At 45.1% G+C, this 27,093-nt stretch overlaps 1 protein-coding gene across 1 annotated transcript in view; it reads left to right on the top strand.

The window, feature by feature from the left end:
- Positions 1-828: 828 nt before the first annotated feature.
- Positions 829-27,093, top strand: part of CARHSP1 (calcium regulated heat stable protein 1) — a 36,664-nt gene continuing 10,399 nt past the window's right edge. Inside the window, exons 1-3 of the mRNA XM_061992953.1 lie at positions 829-916; positions 19,624-19,816; positions 22,676-22,798. Of these exons, the coding sequence (XP_061848937.1) occupies positions 19,644-19,816; positions 22,676-22,798 (296 nt within the window). The 5' untranslated portion in view covers positions 829-916; positions 19,624-19,643. The remainder of the gene's footprint in view (positions 917-19,623; positions 19,817-22,675; positions 22,799-27,093) is intronic.

Below are 27,093 nucleotides of genomic sequence, written 5' to 3'. Positions count from 1 at the left end.
CCTTACCTTTGTAGGGAGATGGGAATGTGCTTTGTCTGATACCGGTAAGTGCAAAAGAACCAGAAGGAATTCAGTGCTTAAGCTATTATTTTAAAATCATATTTCAAAATACTGTGGTTTATTATTACCTAGGAAAATTGTGCACAAATAGAAAAGCATTGCTAAAACTCTTGTGACTGGTTACTGGATGAAGGCTGTCTCTGCCCTCAAGCCTTTCAGTGATTCTTATGTTTGTAGTAAAGTCCATGTCAATTTACTGATGGTTTCTCCTCATCATTGCCCTATCCTGTCTCAGCAGTTGTCCTGCTGCAGCTTCTACTTCAGGCCCTGTTGCGGCAGCTTTGGTTCACTCGGGAGATGCCAAACACATGCAAAGGATGTTACTACAGAGCACACTGATGGGCTTTCTCATCATTGCAAAACTCAGAAAAATGTGCTGGGATTATTCTTCTGTAATTTCAGCTCTCTGGCCCTATCATCTCTTCTTTAACACTATTTCCACCTTCCTATTGTCATTTTATTTAATGACAAACGGGCATGGGGCAGAGCATGCTGGTCTCCGTGGCTATTCCTGGAGAAAAAACTGGGGAGTTGCACGGGGAGGGGGGAACAAAACTAAACATGAAACAAAAGCGAAGCTCGCAAGTCCATAACATGCGTTTGGAAACGCCAACTCTTGGCTGCTCCCCGCGCCGGGCGGCCCGGGCAGGGTGACGGGGCGGCCCGGGAAGGCGGCAGCCGGGGCGGAGCGGGGCGGCCGCGGCTGCCGGCCCAGCCCACCCGCCTTATAGCGCGGGGCGCGCCGCGGCAGCGCCAGTGCCGCCGCCAGCCCGCCCGGCCCTCCGCGGCCGCTCGGCACAGCACGGCACAGCCCGCGGTACAGCCCAGCCCAGCGCTGCCCGTCCTGCCCGTACAGGTGAGCGCGGTCGGCCGTGCGGGACACCGAGCCGGGGCGCGTCGGGCTGCTCTCGGGCTGGTGGGAGGCTTTTCCCGAGGAAGGAGCTCAGCGCCGGGACTGCGGCGGGGCTGGCTCGAGCAGAGCCCCGCTCGGGGCTGAAACGCCTCGCAGGGGAGGGAAGCCGGGTCGGCTGTGCAGCTGGGAGGTGCATCCTGCTCTGCTCTCGCCTCCTCCTTGATTTCAGTGGATTTGTTTCACTTGAGATGTTACGGCCGGTTTGCTTGGGTTGTTTGTGGGTTTTTTGGTAACACTTATTTGTGGATTTTTTCCCCCTGCGATTAGGGACTGAGGATATGTCATTGTTACACCCAAAATTGCTTATTTTATAAATCATGAGAAAGACAAAGCATGCTAAATCACAGCCTTCTCCCCCTAGAAAAAAAAAGTCTAACAGCACCGGTTGCTTAGAGGGATACTTCAGAACTTCCTACAGTGCTGCTTACAGTCAGTCTGTAACTGTGGCATGAACGATTCACTCTTATTGCGGCAAACAACACATTTCATGTTCACTTTGCATATTGGATGTGTACGTGTGTCATACCCACGTAGAGAAGCTTCTGAGCTTAATTTTTTGGATCATTGCCTCTGAATTTGGCTTTTAGGGAGGGGATTCGAATTTCTTGTCTGACACTGTTTTTGCTGGAACTCCGGAGCTACTTCTGAGAAATGTTTGCAAAGGCTTCTGTGGTGCCAGATTGGTTTTCTTGGAGAGCCTGAGAAAATTTTAGGGCCGCTTTGCCGTGATCCTCCAGATCATCATTTTTTGTGTGGTTGAGAAGGGTTTTTTTGAGTGCTGTTCTTAACCTGCACATTCTGATTATTGCATTATGTTTGACAAACGTATTTGATTTTCTTCTGTTGATTATTAATGACAGAAGTTAGGAAGACCTGTGAACATAGCTGCAGAGAGCTTGCACTTTCACAAACGCAGCTTAGCACCTCGTTAAATCTAAAGAAGCTGAACTCACATGTAGTAAGGGTATTGTTTTAAAAAGAAGTGTGCATAGATGAAGAGTTTTTGTGTTTGCATAAAAAAATCCTGTGTGCCGAAGAAAATGCAGGAAAGATGTGACTGTTCTCTGGCAATGGGTATGTTTTCATATGCTACATGGAGGTGTAAAAGGCAAGAAAACACATTTCTTGTGAGTGGCCCTTTGCAGAGGCAGAGCTGAGGCTGGAGCTTATCCTACAGCCCTTTGTGCGTCATGACACCCACGTGTGACATGACCAACGGCGAGTGGTGTTGCCTTTCTGTCTGTCCATGTCCTGTGCACCTACTTCTGGCTACAGCTACCCTCTCTGCTACCCAGAGCTTCTGTCACCGATCACCGTCACCAGCTTCCTGTACTTGCTTGTACAGAATTATTTGCATACAAGTAATATGAAAGTAGGCAGATAAGGTCAGGTAATGCAGACTTCTGCCCTCTCATATGACTGTGGCTTTTTGGGCAGTGGTGTAGTTTTGGCAAATCCAGTCTTTATATACACTTTTACACACCTTGAGTATGAAAGTATCACTGCTAGTAAAGCTCCCTCACAGCATACTGACAGACTGTGTTGGTATTACATTACACAAAATGGGGTTCTTTGGATGAAATGATGTGTGGCAGGTTATTTCTAGGTGACAGGACCAGTAGGTAATGCCCAAGGTTGTTCTTGGTGTTAAGCCTGGCAGTTGCAGAAGTAAAGAAATCCTTCCCCTGCTTCCATTTCACCAGGAGCAAACTGCAGGTGGCCAGTTGGGGCTGGCTGGTTGTGACTAGGATGGCTTCAGGGTGAAAGCTGTTTACTGTTTTCACCTTTTTTCCTTATTTTTATCTTGAGTTTCAATCAGAAATGATTTTTGGATCACTACATGGGGTAGACTCAGCAGGAATTGATAGTTCCTTTGGAAGCTTGGAAGAAGATGATTGTTAGCAGCATCTAATGAGATTGCAACTGTTCAGTTCTATGTTGATAAATATTCTGGATGTTGGTGGTGGTAGTTGATAGTTAATCTACCCCTCATCTGGAAGGTTTCTGATGGAGACTGAGGAGAAGAATTGAGTTTGGAAAGTGGAAACCCATCAACTTCCACCTTGGAACAGGGGAGTGAGTGGTGCGAGCCAGGTTCACATCCTCTTGCCTGGGGTCAGTGGGCAGCGGGACTGGGAACAGCACTCTGACCAGCAGAGACGTGGCAGTCTCTGAGGAGAGGAAAAATGAATAGTTGGCTTTTTTTTTTTTTTCCTGCACAACCATTTAAACAAACAAACAAAAAAACCCCCCAAATCTCAAATCCTGCTTTTTGCAACAGGTTGATGTGGAGAACCAAGCAAAAAGAAACAGCTGAAAACGCTGTGTAGAGAAGGGAGCGATGCAGAGTGGTGATTTGGGTTTGCATGTGTCACTCCCCAGCGTAGCTCAGATAAATGAAAACCAGAAAGCATTGATCTGACTAACTGCTTTTTCTTTTCTCTCAGGGCAGGGTAGAGGCAGTTGTTTTGCTTCCATCTGTCTCAGTCTAATTCAGTCCTTTCCTCATGTCCAAGGCAGCCCCCTGGATGGATCGGTTAATGTTTATTTGCTCTGCCTCCCACCCTGGTCTCTGCTCACTTCCGTTCGTCGCTGCCTGCCCGGAGGGTGACTGGGGGCTGCTGGGCGTCTCTCAGAGCCTGGCTGAAGCAGCCGTAGCCTCCTGCTGCTCTCTGATCTTTCGGTTCTGTAATTTTGTTCCTGTGAGCTGACCTCTGCTAGCTAGGTAGCAGCTTCATGATTTTCCTTTCTGCCTGTTCTCCTTTTTCATGACGTGTGTGTGGATATAGCTTGTGTGATATAACCCACGTTACCAGGAAGAGCACTGAACGAGGCAGCGATTGGTGTCTGTGTAGCTAACAAAGAGTGCTGCATGCACACATGATTGAACTCATCCTGTTGCAGTGTTGCTTCTTGCACCATCTCCCCTTGCTGGGGAGCTGCCTCTTGCTTTTTGTAAACAGGCAGGAACGAGGTCGCTTTGGAGGAAGATTTTGCTTTTTTTTCCCTCTCAGCCAATTACTAAGAAAAAAAGACATTAAGGAACAGAAGATGCAGAGACGGGAGCCACTGAGTCATGAGGTGGCACCTCAGAGCCCCGTCCCCACCTCGGTGGCAGCTGTGAGGCACATCCAGAGCAGAACCAAACTGACACTTTCTTTGTCTCTGCGTGCTGCAGAAGGACACTTAGTTAGCTTTTGTCTCTGTCATTTTTGGGGCACGTGGAGTACATTTAAGTGGTGCTTCTGCTGTTTGCGCTCCCCCAGGGAAGCTGTAAAACACCACGTGCGTCAAGTCGTGTTTTTCTCAGGCTTGGCCGCAGGGCTCACGGGTAAATGGGGCGTGGGTTGTGCCCTGGGAGCCTGACCTCGTGCTAATGGACAGGGCTGCAACAGCCCGGAAAACCCCCTCCTGCTTCAATTCGGTGAAGTTTCTTTTGTGTAGTTCCTCCAATGCTACAGTCTCACTGACTGATTTCTTGCTCTTTCTTTATCATTGCTTTGAGGCTGTGGCACGGCTGCTTTTTTCAGAGGGCCAATTTAATATGTATTCAACTATAACATATAGATTAATCAATCTATATTGCATAAAATATAGATAAATGCTGAAGTAACCTAAGAAATCCTCTTTAAATAATGATTGAGTATCTTGGGGGCAATGACACTCTCGTTAAGAGGTTGCTGCATTATTAATGCAGTTTGGAAACTGAACAGTAGTGTAAAGGAAATGAACGTTACATTTTTTACCTATTATTTATGGTGTGACTGTTAGGCTCTGCAGGTTAATCTGACACCTGCCTTGAATTCTGCATTTCTCCAGGGAGGACCTGGAGATAGGGTAAAGGTCTCAACAAATGTTTAAATGCTACTGTGTCTCAAGGACAGTAAATGCGAATTTGGCCTTTGGGTTCTTGCCAGGCTGTTTGGGCAGTAATTCTGTTTGATGCCCTGTGACCATGTGCTTCCCCTAGCAACACAGCCTGGGAAGGTACGCTTGGGGTTGAGCTGCAGCCTGCCTGTGAAAGATCATCAGATAGTGGGGGAATAAAGGCCCAGAGCAAGCATAATAAACAGCAGTTAAATGCCTGGGTAGTTTTCCACCTAGAGCAGCATCACAATTTTTCTGGAAAGAGCAAGCCTGCATGATGTACCACGTTGCAGGGCCATGTTCCTTGCCCTCATGGCTCAGTGCCTGATCTGATCACAGACTGCTTTGTGTGGGACAAAGGAAAAAAAAGAGAACCTTAACCTGATAGTTTCTCTTGAATATTAAATCACACAGATCCTTTGCCATGCCTCATGGGCAGCATATGACCCGGACAGAGCATTAAGTACTAAGGCGGATCCCAAGAAGGAAAGCAAAGTACATGTTGGTACTGATTCGAGTAGGAGCTTGTGAGCTAACACACTGAACTGCAGTGAAACTGGGGTGGGAAGCCAAGCTGGATGGCGTGGTGATTGTACTGCAGCCAGGAGACACCAGTGGAGCATGGCCAGCGGGATAAGTGCTCCTACACTGCACAGTAGGACTCTGTAGCATTGAGTCTCTGTCCCGCTCAGCTGTGCGTAGTGTGCTGCATGTCACAGCAGCAGTGTTTGTCCCATGGTGGGGGACAGAGTGCCAGCTGGTGTGGAGACACAGCTGCCTGCTGCAATTGCAGCTTTTTGATGACTAGCAGTAAAACTTCTATTTCTGAGAACTGGAGTGTGAACCTTTGCTTCCAAAAGGCTGTTTACCCAGTTGACTGTTGGGATAAGGAGGTTTGTAGCCAACCCAGCATCTCATATTCACGTTACCTTCCAGGTGCTGGCTTTGGGCAGGATGGGAGGGATGGTGTGTTCTGCCACAGCAGAACTTTGCATCCTAAAACATTCCCAGGAGCACTGTTTTTCCTAAGCTTTCAAATTCCATGCCACTTTCTATTTAAGAGGCTGTCCAGACAAAGAGCAGTGTGTGTCCAGGAAATAAACATTTAATCTTCCCTGTCCAGTTGAGAAGAAATTTTCTTGATACGTTGGTATTCAGTGTTTGGTTTGTTTACATTGCACAGCCAGTCAGGTTGACCAAGGGACTCTAGCATTGTGGACTACATTGTTTTATGAGCTCCTGCCTTCTCAGTGATTATTCTTTGGTGGCTTTCTCTTTGTCACATGATTTCAAAAGACTCATCAAAGGCATTTGCTTATTTTCAGTTAAGTCAGTTACTTGAGTAAATAAGACGGCATGATTTCAACCTCTTGACAATTACTTAAAAGAATCAATGAAACTGCCAAAAAGCAATGTGAAAGAATTTCCTGTTTACAAAATTTACACTTGTTACTGAGGTGTAAATAAATGATTCAGGCATGGCCTGTCTGTGCAGCTGCATGTCCAGACCAGGAGCTCTGCTGGCAGCAGCCAGGAAAGGCAAAATTTACTCATCTATGTAAACTGTGACTATGTTCCCCAGTATCTGGAGAAAATCTAGCAATGAGGATTGTGAAATGTGATAGCCTTTGATAGAGCCTCTTTGTGATAGAGATTGGCAAGAGGAGTTCTTAAAGTATTTAATGTGGTGAGTTTTTCATTTTACTAGTAGGGGAGAGAGTAAACAGAGTATTTGTGTAAACTTTCTGCTTTATGGTGTCACAGAAAGTGTGTCTGAAAAGTCTCAGTTTATGAATGAACGTGTGCTATGTTTCCATGCAGAAAGACTTTTCCCTGACTTGGAATCTCTGGAAGACTCCTAAATATTATTCTCACTGATGTTTAGAATGCAGGTTCTAGAGGAGAAAATGTATCTTTATCAGATTCTAGAGGAGATGTATCTTTGGATGTATCTGTGTAGCTCCCCTGTCTTCTGCTACCTTAATTTTTGTTTAATTTACTTTTACTTTTCCTCAGTACCAGGTTTAGGCAAGAAAGGTCTCTCTCCATGGGGACATGAGATGTCCTGCAGTGGCTTTTAGCCACGGTACCAGGGATTTGAGGAAAGAAACTCACTGCTGGAAGCAGGCCAGATTGAATCTGTCAGAGCTGCTGCAGGAGCACTGCCAGCAGCATCCCAGGTCACAGTGTCATCATACTGCTGCCTGCCTGGCCAGTTTTTCACATACTGACCTTTCCCACTCTTCCTTCTCTTAGGCTTTCCATGTAGACAGTCCTCTCCTGAAAATCCTCCCAGAGGAACACAACAAGAAGGAAAGGTAGTATGGAGCTGTTTTGGCATTTATCACAGCTCTGTGAGGAGAAAAGTGTTTTTGCTGGACACCTGCTAGGCTGGTAAAATTGGAGTCTGGGATCCTAATCAAATTTATTCTGACACATTGTAATATGGCTGGGCTGCAGCACTGCCTCTTCCCTGGCACAGACCCTGAGGAGGTACTCAGTCTCTGGAACTCCACTGATGATGGCCAGGAGATCTCAGGCTGCATGACTCCACAAGACCAGAGTGAACCCACCAAATGTGTATGTAATTGGTTTCCCAGTGCCATACCATGACTTGCTCTGGACTTGCAGCTTGCTCCTGAGGCAGGCAGATGTGCAAGCCTACCTGAGATTTCTTAGACATGTAACACCAAGTTTCATGCAAAACATTGGTCTAGATAAAAATAATGTAGATAGTGTTACACATTTCTTTGCCTTCCTTTTCTTACTGATCTTGTTTCTCTTGGTTGTGGGTCTGTTCCAGCTCCATGTCACTCCTGTACAGGCCCTATGTGCATTGTGTTAAACCCTCATGGTAGGGACTGCACCCCAGCACTGTGTGCTTGGGGCTGCTGTAGGAAAGAGTCACCCCAGCAGCTCTTTCCTCCTGCTGCAAGCATGACTCCTGCCTGCTTTTGGCAGGAGAGACTGTGGGCTCCAGCTCACAGGCTAAGATGTTGGGCTGTTATATGGGAACACTTCCCCAGAGATTCCTGTGTGAGAGGATGGGTTGAAGATGCATCTTCACCCTTAACGTGTGCCATGGTGTGTGGGGAGCTTGTTTCCAACTGGGCTGCTCTCCCTGTGCTCTGGAAGTGTGTGACAGGAAGAAGCTCAGCTTGCATTTGGGTTTCATTCAACCCTGTCAAGACTGCCAGCTGGCTGTCAGTGCCTCTCTGCTTGCCTGCACCCTGCCATTTTGTTGACTTCTTCCACCAGGCTTGGTTCTAGGTGGTGGGTCTGGTTGCTCTGTTGTGCTGCTGGTGTGTGTGGCTGTATGTTGCTGTCAGCACCCAGTGAGTAAATCTGGACAATGTTAACTTCTTAAGGTCATATAAGTGTTAGCACATGGCCAAACAGATCAAAATGATATTTGATAAGGGCACTCACCACCACTGCTGTGTGCAGTGTTTGCTCTGCTGCTGTGTCCCATTCCCTCTGTGTTTGGAATTGACGTAGAACCCTTTGGGGTAGTGACAGCTGCAGTACAATGCTTGGTATAATTTTCCATTGTGTGCTCCTATATTGATTTTCATACCCAAAGAATATACATGCCTCAAGATTTGCCTGCTTTTTTCTAACTGTAACAGTTGACTTTTACCTTCCCTGAAAGGCTGTGTTGCCTGTTCCCTTGCTTTGGTCTCTGTTGTCTTTTAGCACTAACGCAGTAGACATAAATAACAGTAAGAGTGTCTGTGATTCTGGACAGCTCTGTCCTGTTCCATACACTTCCAGTGCATCACTGGAGCCAGGGCTCTGGAAATCACAGCCTGGTAAATAGCTTTGTTGACGTGTAAGTAGGCACGAAAGGCAGCCTCACACACGTGCCCATGCTGGCGCTGCGGTTTAGCAGGCAGTAAAACACAATACGACTCCTTTTGCTATTTAACTGGCTCTGAACACAGAGAGTGAATGTGCTGAGCAAGAAAAGACTAGTTTGTGCACATGTGGTAACTGGGGAAAGCAATCCAGCTCTCTGTAGGACCATTTCCTCATGAGTTGGCTTAGAACGACACGTTGCCTGCAGTGGACTTGCTGGACTGTTGGTATTATAAACCATTTTTGAGACTAGAAAGAATTTTTTTCCTACAAGTCTATGAAGTGTGTACCAGTGATGTTTTCCAAACCTCCATCCAAGGGGATGTGGTGGAGGATTTGTGTAAAGTTTAGTTTCCAAAGGGTTTGGGGTGTTCAGTGAGGTGGCTGCTGTTCCTGAAGCAGTTCTGGAGACTCTGAGCTGTCGGTGTATGCTCTGGCTGTCCTGCTATTCATGCAATCACAGAGCTGATTACACCATATAGAGACTACTTGTTTGTCACTGCAGCAGACCACACAGATCTACCTAAAGCAGCAGCTCACAGTGGGGATAGTTGTACTGCCAAGACTGAGCAGAGGAGAGGTGAAGTGAAATGGCAACGTTTTCTGGTTTGTGAGTACTTTGTGTATGCTTGCTAATGTGTTCTTTGTTTTGCAAGTAGTTTGGTTATGTAAGAAAAACAGATTTGAGCAGTGTGTGCCTTTACATAGTGCTTGTTCTATAGACTTCAGTTAAACAAATGGAGACAATTTCATCTTGAGAGAAGAATGAACCACAGTGTTGATGAAGCACTGCCTCCCAGGACAGCATGGGTGTGACTTGGGAGAGCGAGAAGATCCTTTGCCTCAATCTGCTTTTCACAGAGAACTGAGTGAGACTTTGTGCAGGGAGGATTTTTGACCTTGTGACATTCACCTTTAGAGTCGGTGTGCTGTGTTCTGTGTGCTGGTGTGGGACAGACATCAGCCTCGACAGGCACATTGTGGAGCCAGAAGTCCATTTTCTGGTCTCATTCCTGTGGTATGAGACTGACTCTGGATTGGAGCAGGGAATCAAGACTTGTTACCATCAGCCTTTTGAAGCTTTACAGCTCAGCCAGACATTTATATCTGAAGTTACGGGCATGGCTGGTCCTCCCTGTGCTGCTATGAAGGAGATTCTTTGCTTTAGAGCTGAGGGAATGAGGACACTGAGGGGGGTCAACCACAAGCTTGTGTACAGCATGGTAAGATACACTGTAAATTGTGTTGAGAAAAATGGTGGAGTGAAGAAATACAGAAATGCCCTTGTTAAAAGTCCAGTGATGTGTAAACATATTTATATATGAACTTTTCCCATTAAAAGTTAGGTCTGTCATTGTGTGTGTAAAATTGTTCCCTTTTGTTTGACTTTAATGAACTGTATATTTCTACACCTCCGGGTGCTCTGTCAGCACAGGCTGAATATATGTTTCCACAAGCTGTCTTTGTTGGAGTGATGAAGCCAGTCACTAACCTTTCATGCAGGTGAAATGTAGTTTGAAAACTCTGATGTAGTAGAGGAACCTATTGTTGGTGCAGCCACCTGCATGGAGAGCAGCTATGCTGCCAAAGCCTGGATGTAGGATGCAGGTAGTAGACTCTGGGACAGGAGGACGCTTTAATGAAAATCAAGAGCATTTCTTTGTTGCTCAACAGAAAGTGAGGATTTTCTTCGCTTCTGTGTCAGATACAGAGTATCATCTGTTTCCTGAAGTATTTCAGTGACTTATGTATCTGTCAGTCATTGATTGGTATTGATGCATCATTGTTCCTAATGATGTCTCAATCACAAGCATTTTGTTTCATTGATTTCTGAGAGATCTAATTGAAATAGACTCACACTTTTAGACTAGAATGCTTAAAAAGATACATAGGAGATGTTGAGCAATGTGACTTGGAGATGACTTGTGCATTGGGATAGCCAGAAAATAGGGCCAGGAGTGGCAAAAAGGAGTCTGGGGTCTGTGGGTGCCTTGTGGTACTGGTAGGAGGACCAAGTTATTTGTGAGTGGTTTCTGACTCTGCACCCTACCATCTGCATCTTCTGTAGTACTGACAGATGAAATATCCTCAGAGAGCTTTTTTTTTTTTTTTCCTTTGCCAATACTTGTATGGCTCATAAATTTCCATGGTTATAGATCTCTGTAATGTGAACTGTTTTCCCCTATTGAAAATGTTGATCAGGGAGGAAAAACAGTGAACTAATTGTTCTGAGTAATGCTTGAGCCTCATAAATGTGTCAGGGGATTTCAGTAGCCTTAAAAGGCTCAAAGTTGCACATGAACAAACTTACCCGTAATTGTGCCTGAAGTTCTGTGATGTGAGAGGAAGCTGAAAAAAGGGAGAAGTTTTGAAAATTGCCTACAAATTTGCATATGTTTAACTATTCTTTATAGAAGTATGACACGGTATGATCACATTTGCCTTGTAGATGAGCCCAAAGATGCTTAGATACAAGACATATGAGAGATTTCTCATGTTTTGATATAAATATTTTCTATCAAAATGAAATAAATCCTGGAATAAATTCACAAGGGATCTACTAGCACTAAAGTAATGGCAGAGGGAGAGCTTCAGACTTGCAAAAGCACTGAAGGAAGAGCTGAGTTGTGGAGCTCAAGAGCAAGCATTGGAAGGCACAGCTTGTTCCCTGCTCAGCCATATATTGTACTTCATCTGGGAAATGCCTAAGCTTACTATGATCAACTGTGTTTACCAAGAACAGGATGAGATTAAACGGTGCCTCTGCTATCCAAGAACAGAGTTCCCAGCTTTGACTGATGGAGGAGTGATGAAGGGAGCAGGAGTCTGGAGTGATCAGTACAATTGTTCTGCGCTGGAGACCGTAAAACATGGAATAGTTAATAGCTGCTTTTGGCTAGAAACCAGAAAATTTGTTGACAAGCTAAATCTTTGGAAATGTTTGATACTAGCAGAGTTTATTGTCTAAGAAAGAGTAATGGCAATCATTCAAGTGACAAATGAGGGGTGTGATTTAGAAATGCTAGGAAGTGTTTTTAAAAGGCATAAGGTTTTTCTTTTGTACTTGGAAATTTAAGAGGGGAGGAGGGAAATGCCAGAAAGAAGCTTGTAGCTCCTCTGTCTCTCTACCCCATTTATGTCACTTGGCAGAAAATTTGAGGTTTGATTCATGAATAAGCTGGTAACCTCCACTGTGTGCTCCTCTGAGATGATGCTTTGTTCCTGTTTGGTCCATTGCATGCTATGTTTCCCCTTTCCTTTTCTAGCTTTATGGGGTATGCTTTGTCTTTTGATCTCAATGTCCTTTCTTAATTTATCTGCAAAAGGAGCCACTCCTTGCTATCCAGTAAAAGGAGAGTTATTTTTTTCCATGATGGTTAAGCTGAGGGACTCATTGCCACAGAGTACTACAGGTGCTATATGATTATATGAGCTCAGGAAGGACCTGAAAAAACTCACAGGATGTGAAGTGCCACTATGCAATCTTTAGTTTGGCATTTATTTAAACTGTACATACAGGGTGCTGGAAAGATTTTGAGGATAAGTACCACGTGTGTACACACTTTACGCTTAACTCTGACCCACATCTGGCTACCGGTATCAGATTGAGTAAAGTCATCCTGATGTTCTCTCATTTCACTGCAAATGTGTCTTTGTGGTCTCCTTTCACACTTCCCGACCCCTTCATTACAACCCCTCTGGGACATGTAAAGTTTAACTTCTCTTTGGGGAGACCAATGCTTGTTGTGCACTTGGCTCCAGGGAAAGAGTGCTTGGAGCAGGGCTTTGGGAATTGGCATATGTGCTTCTGCCCCCACTTCTGGCAGTGTGAATGTTGCTGGCACTGCTGTGACATAGTGTCACTGTGTTGCTACAGAGCCAACCAGGTTTATAGACTGAGGGTTCATCCAGAAAGCAGTTGGCAGACTGAAAGCAAGGCCAGACACTAAGCATCATACCATGGGCTTGTTGGCCTCAGCATCGTGATCTTGCCTAGTCTAGGGGTGATGATTTGTGATCCACCTTGTGCCTTGGACTGGCTCAGGTCTGGGCCATTAGCTGCCCCAGCAGCATGGGGATGGGTGTAACAGCTTGTCTTCACCATGGTGGCTCCCACCTGGTCCCACCATGTTTGGTTGGTGAGAGGCTGCTGTGTCTTGCCTGAGTGCAGACAGCCAGTGCAGGGGCTGATGTGCAAGTCTGTCACTCAGAGCTACTTCAAGCAGCGCTGTAACCTACAGAGTCACATGAGCAGGGAAATGAAGCTGTATGCACAACTTGTACGTTTCTCTTGGGCTTTCAGGTAAGGTTACATCTCCACTATACAGTGCATCTTGCTGCTTGGCACTCACCCCATGGGAGCAGGTTTCAGTGCACAGAACAGGCTAATGTTGTGCAGATGGCAGCTCCAGTGCAGAGCACAGCTCAATCCCCTCCAGTCTTTAGCCCCAGCAGTTCTTTGGGCTCACAGCACCACAGGCTTTTCCCCTCACTGATAAGGTAAGGTTTCCCAGAGCCACTGTGATGGCAATTTTCCCTGACTGTTTCCATGCCCTTCTCATAGAGTTTCTTGTGGTGTGGCTGGGTGCCAGGTGCCCACCAAGTTGCAATATCACTCCTCCTCCTAAAGTGGACAGGGGAGAGAGAGAGAGATATAACAAGAGGTTTGTGAGTCGAGAGAAGGACAGGAAGATCACTCAGCAATTAGTGTCCCAGGCAAAACAGACTTGATTTGGGGAGGAAAGGGTTTGATTTATCAATGAACCATCAGAACAGAGATAAGAAATAAAACTTTATCTTAAAACACCTCCCCCCAGCCCTCCCTCCTCCAGGACTCTCCTTCCTTTCCCCCAGCAGTGCAGGGGATGGGGACTGTGGTCAGTTCATTACAGATGGACTTTGCTGCTGCTGCTTCTCAGGGAGAGCCCTCCTCACACTTCCCACTGCTACACTATGGGCTCACTCCACAGGAGACAGACGAGTGAACTTCTCCAACATGGGCCCTTCCCATGGGCTACAGTTCATTATGAACTGCTTCAGCCTGGGGCCTCCTATGAGGGCAGCTCCTCACACCCTGCCCCAACATAGGTCACCCATCGGGAGAACAGTCCTTCAGGTACTGACTGCTCCAGTCTGAGTCCCTCACAGGATCACAAGTCCTGAGAGCAAATCTGCTCTGGTGTGGGCTCCTTTCTCCTCCCAGGTTCCCAGGTCCTGCCAGGAACTCGCTCCAGGGTGAGCTTCCCACAGAGTTACAGCCTCCTTCAGGCATCCACCCTTTCTGGCGTAGGGTCCTCCACGGGCTATGAATGGTTCTCTGCTTCCTGGTGGCCTCCATGGACTGCAGGGGGACAACCTGTCCCACTATGGTCCTTCCATTGCTTCCAGCCACAGCAAACTGCTCACCAGAGGAACAGAGGAGCTGCTGCAGTGTTTGGGGAAAAGCTTCTTTGGGGCTGCCGAGACAGCTTGGAAGTAGCTGCTGCTGCTTAAACTCAGCCCTGTTTTAATCCAAAGTAATCTGTGTGCACAGACAAGCAATAGGAATTTTCCTTGTTGTATTTTGCTTGCCTTGTAATTAGGTATTTACTGGACATGGGGATTGCTGAGCAACGTCCTGGTCTCCATGAGCTGCCAAATCACTACAGTACGTGGGCACTCCTCTGCAGTCTCTGGGTGCAATGTTTTTATCGTAATCCTTTGTGCTGATGTGTCACACACATGTTGCAAGTCTCTGAGTTTCAGTGTTGATTAAAATACCAGTATTAATTGTGGAAAGTTAGTCATGCAAACAAAGCTGGAAGGGAGAGCTTCTTGAACCACTCCTTTCTTAATTGTATGTGTTTCCCAAGTGCTTAACTCTGTGATGGGGAGGAGTGATGTGATGCTATACAGTGCTGAGATCCTTGTGTACACCGGGGTCTGAGTGCCAGAAAGTGCTCTGGAAAGAAACTGCAGGTGGAAGCAATACTGTGGCCTGGTGGTCAGGGTCAGTGGATGGTCAGAAACCTTGGAGAGGTGCCAGGGAGCTGGGAGCTAAGCAACTCCAGTTCCAATGCTTCCATCAGGGTAAGGTAATGCACAGAGCAGAGGGTCCTGGTGCCTTCATTCTTTCAGTAGATGAGAGCAAGGGACATATTTCTGGGAAAAGGGCACTTTGGAGCAGAATCAGTCTCTATTGTGCACATCACGTGCCATCGAGATGTGGGTTTTTTTCCTTGCTGAGAAGAGCTTGTAGCTGTCAGAGGAGGAACAGGCAAAGCTCAGGGCTTTATTTGCATGACTGACTTAGAGAAGGAAAGAAATGCAGCTGTGTAGAATAAGTTGGGAAACCAGGACATCTAAAAGTGAGTCACTTGCAAAGACATCTTGACATTGTTTCTAAAGCCAAGGAAGGCCCAGAAGACAGATTTTCAGATGTCCACAATCCTCTTAGAGGTTGAAATGAAATAACAGACTTCCAGCAAAACCCATCTGAAAGCAGCTGCTCCTGTGGTACAGAAATCTCCCTCTCTGTGAGGAAAGGACTGTTTTTCCAGTGCTGTCCTGTTCAGAGACCATTACAGGTACCTTCTGAAAGCAACTCCTTCAGACAGTGTTGTTTCCAGGCTAAAGAGGCTAGAAAGAGCTTTTTCTCTGTACTGGAGCACTGAAGCATGCAGAGCAACGCTTGCTGGGGATGAGCTCTGTGCCTGCTGGTGGTGTTGCAATGTCTGTTGTGTGAAAACGGAACTGTTCACAGACAGAGGTTTTTCCTGGAGTCTGTCACCCTGCCCTATCCGGTTTGGTTTGGGGTTTTTTTCCAGGCTTTTCCTTTAACTAAAAGTGAGACTAGATTTGTACGGTAGCATTGTGCTGGTCAGAATGGGCAAATTCAACAGAACTGTTATTTTTAGGGTATCTTTAGAGGTATTGAGTGGATTTAAAGAGTAGAAAAAAAAAGTATAGACATATAAAGAAATGATAGGGATGCTTACATACCCCCAAGCTTAATTACTTCAACAGGGGGATGTTTTTGGTAGTATTTAACAGAGAATGTTAGAAGCTTCTCCTGCACGTATTACATTCTGCACTTTGTAGGTCATGTGTTGCAGATGATGTTTTGGGGTGTCTTTGTCTACAGAGTGGCCAATTGTTCTGAAAAAAAAGAATGGTGAAAAAAAAAAGACTTCTGCTTTGAAATGTTCAATTAAGCTGTTGTTTCCATGATGCTTCTGTGATTTATTTTATTGATATTTTATTTTGGTGCATACAGTCTAATACATATATATATAAAAAACCATCACATTGGTGAAAGATAAATGATACATGTTGAAATGGAGCCAAATTTAAAGTGTAACTTTTATTTAAGAAGGTTTCCTAAGAAACTTCTTCCTGAGAAACTTTATTTAGGTAAATTTCCTAAAGAGCCAGCACCTTGCATCATATTACATTCATTCCGTAAACATCCATAGGGAAATGTTTTGCTGGCTCAAGTAGAAGAGAGATACTGTCAGTATCATCCCTCATCTCTGTCATGATTGGAATCTCATGCTGATGGGCATTTTTGTAGCAGTGATTTGCTGCTGTGAAGTTCTGTCTGCCTTCACAAGGCACAATGAGCAGGATGACAGCACTGTCTGGGGTTCATGTGATGCCTGCCTTGCCACAGGTGGTGGCTGGACATGAGGAATGAGAAGAAACTAAGGGAAATGGAGAGGGAGGTGGTGGACTTGAGAGAGATGTAAGAAAGTAGGTTTACTCAGCTAGTCACAAAAAGGGGGAAGATATTCTTGGCTGCTAAGGAAGGGTAGTAGGCAACTGAGTCCCAAAGGTGATTCCTAATTTACAGAGAGACAGTTCAAAATGCAGCATAACATCTGGAAAGTATACTTGAAGACTGACAGTAACTACCTTTGGAAAGGAAAACTTGTGTGAAGAGGAAGGCTGGGAGGGCTGAGGGTCTGGGTTTCAGTTTGAGTGGTTGCTGTAGATTTCCTGCACAAACACTGCTGAGCCTCAGGGTGCCTCCAGCTGCGGCATGCAAGTGCTCCTTCAAGGCTGCTGCCAATGGAAATGAGCTCATCCCTGTATGAACATCAAGACAGTGGCCAAATGAGAACAAACTGAAATAGTCAAACTCCACTTCTGTCTTTGAAAAGGTTCAGATGAAGTGATCTTCTGCCCTGAGCAAGCTGAGCAGAGATTCACAGGCAGCAGGAGCTGCAGCCATCCCAGTGCATGCAGTGCACATGATAAAACTGCTTCGCTCATTGTGTCTGATTTTTACAGCTGTCAGAGAAGCCCAAGAGGCAAATGGATGTGCCAGTGCACTTGCACATATGCTGATAACAACATGCATGTCAGTATAGACTGTTACTGAGCTGTAGCATAGCCATAGACTTCCTATTGCTGCTCGTTTGCATCTCCTCCTCTTCTGAGCTGTTCTCACTTGGTGCGGCATGTGTGAAGTCGAGTGTAGCTGCTCCTGGCTGCCTCCAGCTGCGTGCAGTTGTGTCTCAGCTCTTCTCGAGCTCTGATCACAATTTAGGACTTGTAATAGAAATTAAGGGAGTTAAAGCCATTCATAATTTGGTTGTGGGCAGAGAACAAAAAGGGTATTTGTACAGTGAAAGGGCACTGAATGTTCTACATCACTGTTTTATCTATGTTTACAGAGCAGAGGGCACAGAAATAACATAGACAGGAACAATAATGGGTATTTGCACACTTCTGACTCCATTTAGACTTCCTTATTTGTAAATATTTTTGTGGATCATCTGTGCCATAAAGAAAGGAGTGAGAATTCTCTCGCCTCTACCCTCGGTTGAGGAAGAGGATGGGCAGTACTTTGTGGTTGGCTCTGCTGTATTGCTGTGGATGGGTGAACAGCTCTGCATTTTGTTTATCACCTGACAAGCTGGTTTCTATTTAGATTAGGAGAGAAAGCATGTGATTCTGAAAGTAGTATTTCCACTTGTGCAAAGGCCAGACCATGTGTGCTGAGGTGTGAGAATGAGGTTTTAATTGTTTGCTCTTATTTTTCCTGTGACTTACCAGAGTTACAGTCCTGCTATGTCAAACATGCATTCCTTGAAAGCGAGGCACCCAAAGGAGAGGTCTTCTGAAATCAGAGGAGGCAGCTCTCTTTGGAGGAAGAAGAATCACAGAATCTTAAGGGTTGGAAGGAACCTTGAAAGATCATCTAGTCCAACTCCTCTACCAGAGCAGTGCCACCTAGAAGTAGGTCACACAGGAACTCACCCAAGTGGGTTTTGTGAAGTTTGGAAAGTCACATTACTTTAGAGCTATCATCTTGGTCCCAGCTGAACACTGTGCCATGATGCTGGGTGTCATGCCACCCATTAGTTCCTGGGTGGCAAATGCCATCTGTGTTTGAAACGCTGTCCATAAAGCTGTGGGGTTTTTTTCAGCCAAGTTGTTGCTCTTGAGAATGATGTGGAAAGCTCAGGCTGGTACACAAGGGAACACAACTATCCGCTTCCACCTTCTCAGCACCCTGAGCAATTAAACACAAAAGCCTTTGTTCCCTGGTGACTTCATTCTTAAGAGGCCTTTTTAATTTTAGTGCTTAGTTTCTGAAAGAGATAATGGGAATTTGTCATTGACAAGAAGACTGCATCTCTCAAATGTCATGTGGAGGATCTGCTCCATAATTCATGGGCTGGGGAGTGTGGGTGTCAACAGGAGGGTGCATAATGGATATGAGCAATTTCAGTTCAATGAAACTGTTGGCTTTAAAGGCAGCTTTTCTTGCCTTCAAAATATTTTTCTCAACCCAGATTGCCATATTTTTTTCTCATACAGATATCCAGATGTTTTTAGATTTTCTTAAGTAAGAGTGCAGTGGGTTATTGGTTATTTCTGTACAGGTTATTCCCCTTCCAATGAGGATGGGGACTTGACAGTAACATGAGAGCAGTGCTGATTGATTTCTCTTCATTCTGTCCCTGCTGCACCAGTAAGCCATACATTCATGTGTGTAGAAGTGCTGCTGTTTCTTACCAGTCCTTCTCTTTCCATGGGTTGAGTGAGTTTTTCTTATTGTGTGATGAGATGCATATTTTCATCAGTGTGCAGAGAAAGAGACCTTCTCCCTCCTCCTCTGCAGGATGTGAACAAAAGCAAATCTGATTTGTGCTGCTGGGAGTCTGAATGCAGATGTGGACTACTGGCTTCCTAGTTGCTGGAAAGATTGTAAAACACTCAGACCTACCAAAGGGGACTGCCAGGTCTGCCAGGCCTTTACAGGCTGGAGGAGCCACCTCCTTGCAGTCAGCCACTGCCTCCCAGCTTTGTCTCTGTTCTCATCCTTGGCAGAGTAAATTAACTGTCTGACTCAGTCTGAAGTGAATTAAGCACTCATATAGTTTTCTTTTTGCAGCCAAGCTGAAGGTGTTAGGAGCTCTGACAGAGCTGTGCTAATAGCTGAGCAGCAGCAACAAAGTTGGCATCAGTGACTGCACTGCAAAACTAACCTCCAACAGTGGTGGTGCAGCCTTACTCCAGCATTTCCTCTTCTAGAGTTTCTTTCTTGAAACCTGTGTTTGTGTGCAGATGCAGGAGGCTCCTCTGTGCTGTCAGTAGTCAAACACCATCTGTCTGAGCTGTGTGGGTCACAGCAATATTTACTGTCAGGGCTGAGCGCTGCATCGGGAGCTATTGCCTGTGAGTGAGGCAGGAGTAAGCAAATACGTGTTAGTTGTGGAGCAATGTGTTTTCAGTGGAGCTTCCTACTACAGCTAACAGTTGTTGCGAGATTTAAAAATAAACTAAATTAAAAATGAACTCCCTGACACAGAGCTTTTGGGGCAATGAGGTCTGCAGGAAGTGAGCTATATTCTTACAAGATCATCAGCAGAAGAATTTGTGATGTTTGTGACAGTTCCAATTTGAGGCTAAATCAGATCTTTTCTTCTCTTTAGGCTTCTCTCAGGCATCAGGAATGTCTTCTGAGGCCACTCCATCTGCCTCGCAGAAGTCCCCCTCCTCTCCACCATCACCCAGTTCTCTCCATCTGCCTGAAAACCGCAGGACACGCGACCGCTCGCCGTCGCCCCTGAGAGGGTACCTGATCCCCAGCCCGCTGCCCACGCGCCGCACCAGGACCTTCTCAGCGTGAGTACTGCCCAACCTGCCTTTCACAGACATACCAAACAACTGCCTCTGGCAGAATGGCTGGATCCTGCCAAGGCAAAGGGAGTCAGGGGGCAGAGGTATCTGGAAGATGCTTTGTTTTGCTGGTAACTCTTCTCCAACAAATTCTCCAAGACGTTTAGTCCAAATCACCTGTAGTTTTTCAGTGCTCTGTTTGCATGAAGAATGTTCAAAGTATTTTCTGTTCTGCAAAACAAGGGTTTTACAGGGAGGGGAAACTACACTGAGATTTTTCAAAACAGAGTTTCTTGTCTGAAGCTTTGCTTCCTCCAGACGCTGGGTTGTGGCTTTCAGATCCAGTTCCTGTTGGTGTTTCTTCATCAACTCCACCTTTTCTGGCATGACCTCTCTCCTCACTACTGAAGCACTGGACCAGATCTCACTGGAGGTTTTAGTTCTTTCACTCCTGACACCAGTACTCCCATCAGCCAGGTTACATTTTAGGGATGGTCCATGACCCTGTCACTTTTCAGAGGGCTTGTTTCCTATACCAATTCAGCTTTCATGTGTGCGTCTTAAGATTGCTCAAATAGACCTGCAAAGAAACATGTTGCTTTTCAAGGTGTGAACCTTGATCTCTTTGATTATATGAGGTTTTCCATAAAATAAGATGAGTTTTGTTGCTATTGGTAGTTATTTAGGGTAGTGATCTTGCAGCAGAACTGTCAGTCCTTGAGCTTTCCTGAGGCCCCATGGTGCTGTGTAGGCTTCTGGGAGTCTCCTGCCTCAAAAGAGACTCTTCCACAGCACATCAGCCTCCCAGTGCCTGTGATGGGTCTCCTAGTGAGATGCTGACCTGCAGAAGGCAATGTGGGCTTCCTTGTTAACCTCAGAGTCATTTGAATTGGGATCTGAAGGTATAATGTGAAACTGTGGTCAATCCATTGCCCTTCTGACAGTCTCACAATTCCTTCTGTGTAAAGGAGAAAAACCCTGCAGAGGTAGGGTGTCAAACCCCCAGCTAGCCTGTTTTGTGCCTCCTAATCTAGTTGGCATGCTTTTTCCTTTTTGCTTCTTGCAGTGTTACCCAGCTCTTTTCCTCAAGAGTTATCCATGCAGATTTAAACAGCATCAGTCTGACAATGCTTCATATTATTATAATCTTCTGTATTCAAAATGAGGTGAAAAAGAACAGCAGGAGCAGAAGAAAAATGTATTGTCAGTTCCAAAAGCCCTCAAATGGGGCCCTAAACTTTGTAGTGAAAGTAAATTGCTAAAAGGAACATCATTGATGTGATAATTGGGATTGCCCTTGAAAAACAATCGCAAGATTGCCTCAATGCTGTGTTAATAATGAACTCTTTGTCATTCTTCTCAGCTGCTAATCCTAGTCTGGTTCTTGCAAAACTAAAGCATTTATTTGGCTCCCACAGTTCTTTAATAACCAATTAGTGTAGGAATCTTGCTGCATTTGTTTGCCCTGAAAATCAAAATAGCTCTAAGTCTTTATTTATCCTCCTCCTTAAACAACAGGAGCTCCAGGTGAGCTCTGGCCCCGTGGTTGTACAGGAAAGAGGAATGTGATGGGCAGTGGTTTATTATTCAGTGAGATTATTTAATTTTGGTTCATTGCAAGTGTGGAGCCTTATCCCCCACAGTGCTTTATCTCCTTGAAAGTTGCAATCAAACTTTAATGGCTTCTTTAGGGCAGTGAGTGTTTTTCTGTGTAACAAGCACTTGTGGGGTCAGGTGTGTCGGCAGCTTTATTGAGCTGGAAATTGATTTCATGGAGATTTCTTCTTTCCTGAGCACTTTCACTGTGTCTTTAGTGTTAGTTTAACTTAAGGAACAGATCTTTTACCATTTTTTAAAACATTATTTTATTTAGACATCAATAATCTCAGTATTTGGGAAAGGGATGTCAAAATTTCTGTGGTGCAGGTAACCAAACAGCAACACAGTCACTTACTGAATCTGAAGAATCACACCAAACTCCCTTCTAACAGGGAAGCAACCTGCTGCATGGTCATGGCATGAGAAGGTCCTGAACTAGCAACATCTCTGTGTAAGCCCCCTAAGATGTATAAAACAATTGGCTTCACTAATGAGAGCATTTGAGTGAGTTTGGATCCCTGGAGATTCAACTTGGCATATCTGATGGGGAAAATGATTTAATCATGTGATTTTCAGGATGGGCCATAGTCCCTGCAAGTCATTTTTCTTGATAGCAGTAAGTCATCCTAAAGGTTTGTCTTGAGATCTGTCTTGTTTTAAAGTACAGGTGCCATGGCAGTGAAGGAGATCAATCTTGAGTCTTGGTGGTGTGTGTAGCAGTTAGGCTTCATAGGCAGCTGGAGTCACTTGGAGGTGAAATACTGACATCACTAGATCCTTGTCTGGCAGAAAGATAGACATGCATGCAGAATGGAGGGGGGTTTATGTGTATATACATACACAGCTACATATTTATACACAGCATTTTGCCCTGCATTCTCTCAACACTACATGCACACACTTATATTTGTGAATGCACACACATCACCTGGGTGGACACTGGTCCTCCTGAACCCATGAAAGGTGCTTCCATTTAGTACAGTGTCCAAAACAAAATTTGCCAGACTGAAGCAGCAGACGGATTCAAGGTGGAAGCTGATGGACTACAATGCTAGCAAACATCTTCAGCATCTTCATCTCCCTTAAAAAGGCTACAGGCAAAACATGCAGCATATGAGACTGAGTATTAAGCAGCTTCTACAGAGGAGTACACTCATTGGGAGGCAGTGTTTGGACCATTGTGCCCATTTGCTTAGTGTGCTCAGGCTGGAAGCTGTCACATCAGTGCTCAGCAGTGAACTGTTCTTTGTGTGCTTTCTTTTGCAGAACTGTGAGAGCATCAGAGGGCCCCGTCTACAAAGGTGTCTGCAAATGCTTCTGTCGCTCCAAAGGCCATGGCTTCATTACCCCTGCAGATGGAGGGCCTGACATCTTTGTACACATCTCTGAGTAAGTTGACTGAGTGGCTGAGGAAGGCTGGAGCTTTGGTTTGTCTTAATTACTGAATTACTGACATTTCAGATACAAGAGTGGTTTATAACCTGCCACTCTCACCTCAGCAAAGAGCAGTTATGTAGATACTACTGGCAGCAACTATTCTGTTCTTTTCCTGTATTACTAGAAATCTGTTGGGTTAAAAACTAGAAGATGATGCTGTCAAATATCTTAGAATAAGCTGTGTGGTTTCACTTGGAACTTGCATTTACCTGAAGCAATTTATGCAGTATTCATTTTAATTTGAAGATTTATAATACTGAGAATTCACCACTTTCACTTTGCACTGCCTGTACCATTACGAAACTAAAGGTTAATTACCTTTACTATTCAGAAAAGGCACACTTTATTACTGCCTTGAATTTATCTAGCTTCAGTTTTGAGCAGTCCACAGCTAAAATTTTCTCAGCTAAAGGCTTCATTAGTACCTCCACTTTTTTGCCTTGAACACACTGAGAACCATCACCCTTGAATCTACCTTTGATAAGCTAAACAGATCATCTGCTTTGACCTCAGCACCATTTGCAGAGTTTGATGCAGTCCCAGAAACAGTGTGGCATCCCCCACAGCAGGGTTTACATTTCTTCTTTCTGGATGTGTGACTTCATCTTTGGTTGCACTGCAGCACATCTGACTTGAACATGCCCTGAAGGATCCAGATCATGCTCTGTGACTGCACTGGCTTTGTTTATTTATTGTTTGCATCAGCTGTAAGGTTTAGTAGCCAATTTTGCATTAGCATCTAGATTGAGATGTTGAAACTGAGGGTGTGTATTAAGATTACTCAATATTTATTCTCCAATAACCTCTTTTAGATCTATCACCTAATTTTAGTCCACATATTGTTTACAATGTTGAAACTGCATAATCTTGTTGTTTGGAGTGATTCTTCAGTGGTAAGTCAACAAAAGCCTTGCCAAAGGTATTCACATTACCCCAGCTATCTTTCCTGCTTGTGTGTGTAGCACATATCTTCAAAGGGGGAGCATGTTGGCCTTCTTCCAGTCTTCTAAAATGTTCCAACATGATGTGCCTTGGCAAGCCAAAGCTTTTTAGCACTTGTGGCTACAAATGGGCTGAGTGGTCTGACTTAGGTGTTCAACCCAAGGAAATGTTGTTTAGTATCTTCTTTTTATTTTGTCTAAAACAAATGCACAATTTCTCCTTGTTTCCTGAATGATTTAAAAATAACATTTCTTATCACAGTTTAAAAGTTTTACTGTGAAGCTCGAGTCTGACCTGTACAGTCCCTGATCAGCCAGGGTTTAGTTAAAACAGCCCTCTCACAGAGACATGAATTCTCAGCCTACTAATTAATTCTTTATAAAGAACTGTCTTATTTTCAGTCCTGTTTTTTTTCCTCTACACTTTCTCTTCCAATTATTTTGGTAAAATTTTCCTTGGTTATGTGAAATGAGCCCTTTGAAAACCCCAGAGACAGCTTTTTGATTGCTGCTGCCCTTTGTCTATACAAGTTGTGAGCTAATCTTTCAGGTAGTCCCTGATTCCTATCCTATGGCCCAACACACCTTTATCTCCAGGTCCAAACCCTAGTACTTGATTCTGGATACACTTACTGCTCCTACCCTCCATCTCCTCCTAATCAGCTACAATTCTTAGAAACTCCATCAATGTTTTTCTCTTTAGCTAATCAAGACTCCCATGTGTCTCATACTGAGATCCTTTATGTCCTGATGTTGAGATGTTTTTGTGATTTTGGTTGTCTGTGTGAGAGATCTCCTCTCCCAGGGGTCCCCTCTCACAGATGTTGCCTCTCACAGAGATCCCCTCCTGTGGAGTGTGCTGGTTGGCATATCAATCCCATACACTTTCAAAATGCTTTGACTGTGAGCCACCAATAAGCTACAGAGTAATTGTGCCCTGAATGTTGTGTAACCACCCTCTTTCTTCCACAAACTCCATCTATCCTAAACCCACTATTGAATGGGTCACCATGGTTGCAAAAGTTCCCGTGCAACCACGCTTTTTGGTGTATTTTCAGGTGTTTGTTTTGCTGACGTGTGTGCAGTCCTGTGCTCACCTCCTCACCCAGCCATGCCCTCAGCCTGGCCCTGCATGGGCAAGCTGGGACAGATAAAGGCTGAGAGGGGAGAGCTGCTGCATGGGCAGGGAGTGATGGACACTGGCTCACTTGTGCACATGCTTCATCCTGAGCTTCAGCTTCCCAGGTCTCAACTCCACGGCCTACCTGCCCAACCAGGCTGCTGCTCTTTGTTGTTTGGCTACTTCATTTCAGTGTGATGCTCACAGAGTGAGGAGCTGTCTCTGTATGCCACACTGCAGCACAGAATCACAGAATCTTAAGGACTGGAATGGACCTCAAAAGATCCTGTAGTCCAACTCCCTTGCCCCAGAGCAGGACCACCTAGAGTAGGTCACACAGGAACTCATCCAGGTGGGTTTTGAATGTCCTCAGAGGAGACTCCACAACCCATCTGGGCAGCCCTTTCCAATGGTCCCTCATCACAACAGGGAACAAGTTTTTCCTTGTATTTCTTTGGAACCTCTTCTGTTCCAGCTCGTACTCCTTGCTCCTTGTCCTATCATTGGACATCACTGAGAACAGCCTGGCTCCATCCTCCTGACACCTGCCCTTTATGTATTTGTAAACATTAATGAGGTCACCCCTCAGTCTCCTCCAAGCTAAAGAACCCCAGCTCCCTCAGCCTTTGCTGTAGATAAGGTTGGAGGGGATCTCCTCTATCTACCCCATCAACTGCTGGAAGGTGCCTGTGCCTTTCTGGCTGATGTTTTACTCAATGCACTCTTAAGTGCTGGGGATCCACTGCCTCCCTGAGTGATCTCTTCCTGTAATTATCAGACATGGCTCTTAATTGTTTCTGATTTTTAACTGACGTTCTTCTTGCTTTCAATGTGGCCCTATCTCCTTCCACCTCCACAGCAGATAAATGATGACTTCCCTCTTATGCATTCAAAGACTGTTTTCTGTTCTCTTTCAGAAATACTTTAGCAAGGTTAGTTCATACAAACTTTGTGGGACTGAAGGATGTGCTTTATGCAACATTTTCTGGGCTCAATTCTGATCCTTTGAAGCTAACAGGATTTTTTTGTATACTGTACTAGGACTGGGCCACTGTCTTCAATATTTCTTATGTAGGTGCTGTCTCAGAACTTAAATCCAACATAGCTAATAGTTTCTGCCTCAACCTGTTAGTAAAAAGCAGTATTGCTGAAGTACTGAAGGTTTCAGCACTTGTGATCTTTGATTACTCTGAGTGTATATGAATTGTTGGAAACAGCTTGTAGTGCTAGAAAGGTGATGGTATCGCTGTCTGAATCCTGATGCAAGGCAGACTGGAAAGACAATAATGTCTTTCACTTCAGTTTATTTCACAGTGAATTAGAAACATTGCTTTTTATTAATTGGAATTGTTTGTTGCAGCAGCATTCTGTAGCCATCCCTGTGGCTCAGGGGACTCCAGTGACTCTTTATTCTTTCCAGTGACTGTGACAGTGTGAGTTTTGAGAATGTGTTTATCACACGATTCTCTTCTACCTATTTTACTCAATTAAACCTGAATGTGAGAGACGCATCAATCTGTTCCCTGTCTCAGAGTGATGTAGGCATCTATTTGTGAAATGAAAGAGGATTGTTTCTCCAAAATCACTTCTGCCCCAAAGATGGGATTTCAGGAAGGGGGATAAGCTAAATATGAGCCAGCAATGTGCCCTTGTGGCCAAGAAGGCCAATGGCATCCTGGGATGCATCAAGAAGAGTGTGGGCAGCAGGTCGAGGGAGGTTCTTCTCCCCCTCTACTCTGCCCTGGTGAGGCCTCATCTGGAGTCCTGTGTCCAGTTGTGGGCTCCTCAGCTCAAGAAGGACAGGGAAGTGCTGGAGAGAGTCCAGCACAGGGCCACCAAGATGATCAGGGGACTGGAACATCTTTCATACGAGGAAAGGCTGTGGGAACTGGGGCTGTTTAGTCTGGAGGAGATTGAGGGGAGATCTTATTAACATTTATAAATATCTAAAGGGTGGGTGTCAGGAGGTTGGGACATCCCTTTTTTCTATAGTAGCTAGTAACAGGACAAGGGGTGATGGGATGAAGCTGGAACACAAAAAGTTCCACTTATATTTAAGAAAAAACTATTTCCCTGTTCAGGTGAGGGAGCCCTGGCACAGGCTGCCCAGGGGGGTTGTGGAGGCTCCTTCCTTGGAGGTCTTCAAGACCCACCTGGACATGTTCCTGTGTGACCTGATCTAGGTG

This window comes from Colius striatus, chromosome 3, assembly GCF_028858725.1.
Source record: "Colius striatus isolate bColStr4 chromosome 3, bColStr4.1.hap1, whole genome shotgun sequence".
In the NCBI taxonomy this organism is placed as follows: domain Eukaryota; kingdom Metazoa; phylum Chordata; class Aves; order Coliiformes; family Coliidae; genus Colius; species Colius striatus.
Note: the sequence above shows the minus strand (reverse complement) of the source record. Positions and strands in the feature narration are given on the sequence as shown.